Raw genomic sequence first — 7,500 nt, forward strand, 5'->3', positions numbered from 1 at the left:
CCAAATGTACATGATTTACATTATTTACATTTGACGGATATTTGTCCTCATCTTCTTTGTTCTTAACACAACGTTTCGGCTGATAAACCCTCCAGCCTTCATCGGGTGTCTTGGGGAAATTTCGAAGCTGGGTTCTCAATCTTAAGGTATTATTATTAATAGACAGAGAACACCACTGGAAAATACGAAAATTAAAAAAGAAGCAGCACATATGCTAGGACACAACCTCCTAAGCAGACCGAGTGTAGATGGCGTAGTGGTTAAGAGCACGGACTACTAACCCCAAGATTCCAGGCAGTGACCTGAATAATAATAATAACAATAATAATAATGATAATAATAACCCGTGCTAAAATTGCTGCCTTAGCTATTATGACTGAAAAATGGCATGGAAAACCTCTCAATGGCAAATACCCAAAGAGAGCGAATAATGCAGATATTGACAAAGCCCTTACCCACCAATGGTTAATGGCCTCTGGATTGAAATCAGAAACAGAGGGGTTTATCATAGCAGCCCAAGATCAATGCCTACCTACAAAGAACTACCAGGCCAACATATTAAAGAACGGCAGCTCCCCATTATGTCGTATATGCCAACAACAAAATGAGACCATCGATCATGTTGTCTCCATGTGCAGTCTGCTTGCGCCTACAGAGTATCTCAACAGGCATGATAGAGCTGCACAATATATTCACTGGGTAATATGCAAAAACCTGGACTTGCCCCATGATAAAAACTGGTGGGAACACAAACCACCCCCAGTACTTGAAAATGATCACATTGCACTCCTCTGGAACTTCACCATTCAAACTGACAGAAAGATAGACGCAAATAGGCCAGACATCATACTGAAAGACTTCAGACAAAAATCATGCCTCCTCATTGATATGACTGTCCCAATTGATATAAACGTATCTGTCAAGACCTACCAAAAACTGAGCAAATATAAAGATCTTGAAATAGAAATTAGCAAAATGTGGAATCTGAAGACGAAAACAATACCTATTGTCATAGGTGCCCTGGGAATGACAGCGAAACGGGCTGATTACTACCTAGCTCAGATACCAGGAAACCCCAAAATGGCTGAAGTCCAAAAGATAGTGCTCATGGGAACTGCCCATATCCTACGTAAAATACTGTCTATGTGATCTCAAATTTTAAAGCAAACATAATTTTCTTATGGTTTCTTAAACATTCACTTGAACAAAACTGTACAAATCCAAATATATGGTACCCTAGGCATAACACCTACATGAACTTCTAACTTGTTGTCTCTTGAGGTCTCTGGGTGAGACTTGGATCCAACTTGTACAAATGCAAAACAAAAGTCAAACATAAAATAATAATAATAATAATAATAATAATAATAATAATAATAACAACAACAACATCAAAAAATACCTTAGGAATGAGAACCCAGGTTCGAAATTTCCCAAGACACCTGATGAAGGTTGGAGGGTATATCACCCGAAACGTTCCGTTAACAATAAACAAGATGAGGACAAATATCCGTCAAATGTAAATAATGTAAATAATGTACATAATTCTTCATCTCTTAAATATAGAACTGTACCAACCAAATGGATGACACCCGGACTGTCTTAATGAAAATAATCAAGAAATCCGATGTCTTCTTCTCGAGAATAATAAATGAATACGATATCCGAGCAATGATTCACAACTTGCAAACAAAGACAGATGCTCTGCATTCATGCGAAGTGTTCTCTAGAGAAATACCATACGCCATGAAAAATAACTGGCTTATTTTAGAAGCCAGTTATTTTTCATGTCGTATGGTATTTCTCTTGAGAACATTTCTTTGCCTGAATGCAGAGCATCTGTCCTTGTTTGGAAGTTGTGGATCATTGCTCCGATATTGCATTCATTTATTATTCTCGTGAAAAAAGGAGTCGGATTTCTTGGTTATTTTCATCAAGCCAGTCCTGGTGCCGTCTATTTCGGTGGTTTAATATCACTGACACGGACAACGAAGGGATGTTGAAAAGTTCCTGGTTTTAAGTGTCTCGTGAAATGCCTGGTTGGAGGCCCAACCTTCAGAGTTCTTTTACAGGACTGAGAAAAACTGAAGGATTACTGCAATAAGTGTGTGATCTGAGAAGGGAATATGTTCAATAAAATCATACTTCACTGATCCTCCAGGATTTTCTTTTACCCAAAGCCAGGAACTTTCAGTACCCCCTCGTGTATATATATATATATATATATATATATATATATATATATGTGTGTGTGTGTGTGTGTGTGTGTGAAAACACGCAAACACACACACACACACACGCACACACAATCACTACTTTTCCTTTTAGGGCTTCAATACTTTGAATGAGTGAAATGGGACTCCATTGTTTCAACTTACTGATCATAAAAGGATATTGACTCCTCTTTAAGAACTGTGCTGAACACAGCTTCTTTATAACCAACACAAACTTTCGTCTTCTAGTAAGTTACAGAACTTCTTGGACGCATCTTCGCTCCGAATACTAGTCTCTTTTGGACGATGTAATCATGAAGAGTAATCTCACTCAGTAATGCGCTGATATCAAGATCTATCTGGTGAGATGTCTGCGACACTGACCACTGCCTCATTGTTGGAATGTAGAAACAAAGGAAACATATACTTTATATATGTGCATTCTCTTTCTCTTTATAATCTAAAATAAATTTTGACAGCCTACCTACTTGGTAGCAAGGTTTGAAAGAAAACATCTTTAACCTGCATCCTTTAGATATTAAGTAGGTGTTTCAGATTTTATAGTCACAGATATCGTGATCCTTTATAGCGTATGAATTAAGGATATGCGTTCTCTCCCCAAGATCGCAAGTTCAGCTATACTTTGTTCCAGGCAGGTTGGTGTGTATCCTGTTTTTCCAATAATGATATGTATGAAACTGAAAGTGTATGTTGGACACTAGTCTTGCAGACTCTTTTTCATTGGTCCATACTAGTTGCCTTTCTCTTGTATTTTTCTAACCACTTTTATGCACATAGGGCAACTAATTTCCACAACAGATATATTTTTTCCTTGTTTCCTCACACAACAATATCTGGCCGGTTGTGGTTTAATTTGGCGGCTGTTTTAATTTTCAAGTTCCAGCAATATGCTTTTAACCCATCATTGTCAATATACTCAACTTCGTCTGTAGGTGTTTTCTTTTTTGTTATCCTATTCCAAACCACCGCTTCATGTCAGATAATATCTGGAAGACATTTTCTCGAATGTGGAAATAACATGGTTGACATCGTCAGTCCTCGTCTGTATATCAAAGCTTTCTGCTTTTTATGCTGTAGGTACTTGATTAGAAACTCATGTTCTGAAATAGCATGGAGGTAGCCTTCGAAGTGGGCTGTCATAAACCTGGCGGTGCTCAAGCCAGGCTTTTGGCATGATCAATCTCTTCTATAAATTGTGTTTTGCCTGCTAAGCACCCTTGCATTATCTTTTTTTATTGTACTATCTTTTTTAATCTGTTGTTATGATAAATAGCTTTTATATATGTTGTTATGATAAATAGCTTTTACCAATATAAGTTTCGGCTCTTTTTTCTTATATCTTCTCAAGTTCATTAGCCATCATAATTACGTTGTTGGTTTAATGGTCACAAGCTCAGGCAAGACAGTCACTGGTCATTTGCTTCTGCTGTAGATGTTGTTTCAGTGTCGCACTACGTACTCCATATGACACCAAGACAGATTTGAGACAATGGACACCATCCTTCGTGAAAAGTATAGCCTGTATGTATGTATGTATGTATGTATGTATGTATGTATGTATGTATGCATGCATGCATGTATGTATATAGGTATGTATGTATGTACGTATGTATGTATGAACATATGTGTGTTGGTGCATGCATACATAGATATATACTCACGATTTTATAACCGATCTCCTTACATCTGTTTCGATCTTTAACCCGAAGTACAAAGTAATGAGTATTAAGAACTACCATGAAAGAGGTCTATTTCATTTTGTTCCTTTTAATGAAGAATATTAGGCATACACACCTATACACACACACACACACACACACACACACACACATACATATATATATATATGCATATATATATATATATATATATATATATATATATATATATATATATATATATATATATATATAAGGTTTTTAACTTTTAAATTTGCATATTTAAAAGAGACAGAGACTTCAAACTCGATATATCGATTTATTCACCACTCTATGTCAACACACCACTCTATGTCAACATTTCTGTGCCAAACTTATCCAGTGACTGGTCCATTGGATTTTGACATTTGGCACTTCTTCAGGAATGGTTACCATCGGAACAAAACACGAAAAAACACATACATAACGATCATATTAAATCATTAAATTATTAAAATCCCGTTACAGTTCATCTTTCTGTTATTATAGGGGAGATGACTCCTTAATTTTCTATTTTTATTACTCTCCTGTGAATTTCCACTAGATTAATTTATTTGTTTATTTCGTTGTACTATACTATATTACCCGTTCCTTTACCCATATACATATACATACATACACTTTACCCGTATACTTATCCATATATACATACATACAAATACATACACACACACACACACACACATATATATATATATATATATATATATATATATATATATATATATATACATATATACATATACACATGCATACATACACATATACATACAAATACAACACACGTACATATACATATATATATATATACATGTACATATACATACATATACATATATATATATACACACATACACTCACACACCCATACATATACATACTTACACATATATATATATATATATATATATATATATATATGCATATCTTTATCTACGTTCACACATACATATATACACACACATACTTATATGCACTCATCCATATAAGTGTGTGTGTGTGTGTGTGTATATATGTATGTGTGAACGTAGATAAAGATATGCATATATATATATATATGTAAGTATGTATATGTATGGGTGTGTGAGTGTATGTGTGTATATATATATATATATATGTATATGTATGTATATGTACAAGTATATATATATATGTATGTGTATGTGTGTTGTATTTGTATGTATATGTGTATGTATGTATATGTTTATGTATATATGTATATATATATATATATATATATATATATATATATATATATATATATATATATATATATATATATATATATATATGTATATGTGTGTATGTATGTATATGTATACGGGTAAAGGAACGGGTAATATAGTATAGTACAACGAAATAAACAAATAAATTAATCTAGTGGAAATTCACAGGAGAGCAATAAAAATAGAAAATTAAGGAGTTATCTCCCCTATAATAACAGAAAGATGAACTGTAACGGGATTTTAATAATTTAATGATTTAATATGATCGTTATGTATGTGTTTTTTCGTGTTTTGTTCCGATGGTAACCATTCCTGAAGAAGTGCCAAATGTCAAAATCCAATGGACCTGTCACTGGATAGGTTTGGCACAGAAATGTTAACATAGAGTGGTGAATAAATCGATATATCGAGTTTGAAGTCTCTGTCTCTTTTAAATATGCAAATTTAAAAGTTAAAAACCTTATAATATAAATATAAACTGTGAGAACGACCCTTAAGGAATCTAGTTAATGATCCCCTAAGGTAAATTCTTATGCTATATTGGTAACGGTTGCTACATCCTCTGGAAAATTATATATATATATATATATATATATATATACATACATACATCATACATACACATTCATCATACATACATACATATACACATGTATACGCGCACACACATATATTTGGATGTGTATTTGTATATATATGTGTATTTGTGTGTATATATATATATATATATATATATATATATATATATATATATATATATATATAGAGAGAGAGAGAGAGAGAGAGAGAGAGAGAGAGAGAGATAGATAGATAGATAGATAGATAGATAGATAGATAGATATACACTCATTTATGTGTGCATAGAGATCGTATATATATATTTATTTATTTATGTGTTTCAGCCAAGTGGCTGCGGTCATGCTATCTTAGAGAGTAAGAAACAGAAAGAGAATATGTGTGCCCCTTTGTGTTCAAGCAGTAGGACATAGCCCCACTTTTTGATTAAATATTTTAGCGTACAGTGAGCAATGCAACACTTGGATTTTGATGCTGTGTATTAAAGTAGTATTTTAAAAGACTCTGTAGGAAAGACAAGTTTTATTGTCATTTGTTCAATTGAATTGCGAAATCAATATTCGTTGTTGCTGTTGTTGTCGTGGTTGTCATCATTGCTGTTGTATTACTTTTCTAAATAGTATAAATATCACTTTACCTTGTCCACTCATGCATATATATCAGTGTAATTATTCCATTATAATAAAACACATTCTCGCAAATACAAATATAATTGATAATATACATATTAGATACATGTGTTGTGTGTGGGTGGTGGTGTGAGTGTATGTGTGGATGTATGCACTTTGTATGTGCAAGTATTTACAATTTCTATATATGCCTATATGTGCGTATAATATTTGTATACTATTTTTATATTGCACACATAATACGCATTTTCTCACACACACACACACACATATATATATATATATATATATATATATATATATATATATATATATATATATATATATATATATATATATATATATATATATATATATATATGCATATGTATGTGAATACATGACGATTTGTGTATATGTGTGATGTGTTCGTTTATGTATACAATATGATTATTGAAGTCACTGTCATTCAGTTTTATTTTATGTATAGGTAACATGCGGAGATATTTGTTTTATCGGAGTACACATGGAGCTTGACTACGAATATTATGAAGATGGTTTAGAATTTAATAACTTCACCAGTGCCTATTACAACAGTAACCTTTGGGACAACGCGACCATCACCGAGCCCATCGGAATCACGTCTGCCATTATGAAAGGGACTGTCCTTGGCTCAATATGTCTTGTGACTATTTTTGGCAACGTTTTAGTTTTAATGGCAGTTTTCGTCAATTCACATCTACGAAGTACCACAAATTATTTCATTGTTAATCTAGCAATTGCAGATGTCCTGCTAGGTACATTAGTTTTACCATTTTCTGCTAGCATTGAAATTATTGATTACTGGGCATTTGGACAAACTTTCTGTAACATATGGGCTGCCACTGATGTTCTATGTTGCACAGCTTCGATATTAAGTTTGTGTGTTATCAGCATTGACAGGTACATCGGTGTAACAAAACCACTGCAACATTCCTCAATTATGACTGAAAAAAGAGCAGTTTATATCATAATTGCTGTTTGGTTTTTATCTGTAATAATTTCAGTAGCTCCTCTCATTGGCTGGAAAGATCCGCCAGATCCGAACCCTTTTGTATGCACCGTCACCAAGCAATTAGGTTATGTCATATTCTCTGTTTCTGGATCATTCTACATTCCT

At 33.3% G+C, this 7,500-nt stretch overlaps 1 protein-coding gene across 1 annotated transcript in view; it reads left to right on the top strand.

The window, feature by feature from the left end:
- The window catches only part of LOC106874449 (alpha-1A adrenergic receptor), a 236,253-nt gene that overhangs the window by 65,539 nt on the left and 163,214 nt on the right, over nucleotides 1–7,500 (top strand). Inside the window, exon 2 of the mRNA XM_014922188.3 lies at nucleotides 6,832–7,500. This exon is cut by the window's right edge and continues 391 nt beyond it. Within this exon, the coding sequence (XP_014777674.1) occupies nucleotides 6,868–7,500 (633 nt within the window). The 5' untranslated portion in view covers nucleotides 6,832–6,867. The remainder of the gene's footprint in view (nucleotides 1–6,831) is intronic.

This window comes from Octopus bimaculoides, chromosome 2, assembly GCF_046866305.1.
Source record: "Octopus bimaculoides isolate indiv1 chromosome 2, ASM4686630v1, whole genome shotgun sequence".
In the NCBI taxonomy this organism is placed as follows: Eukaryota; Metazoa; Mollusca; class Cephalopoda; order Octopoda; family Octopodidae; genus Octopus; species Octopus bimaculoides.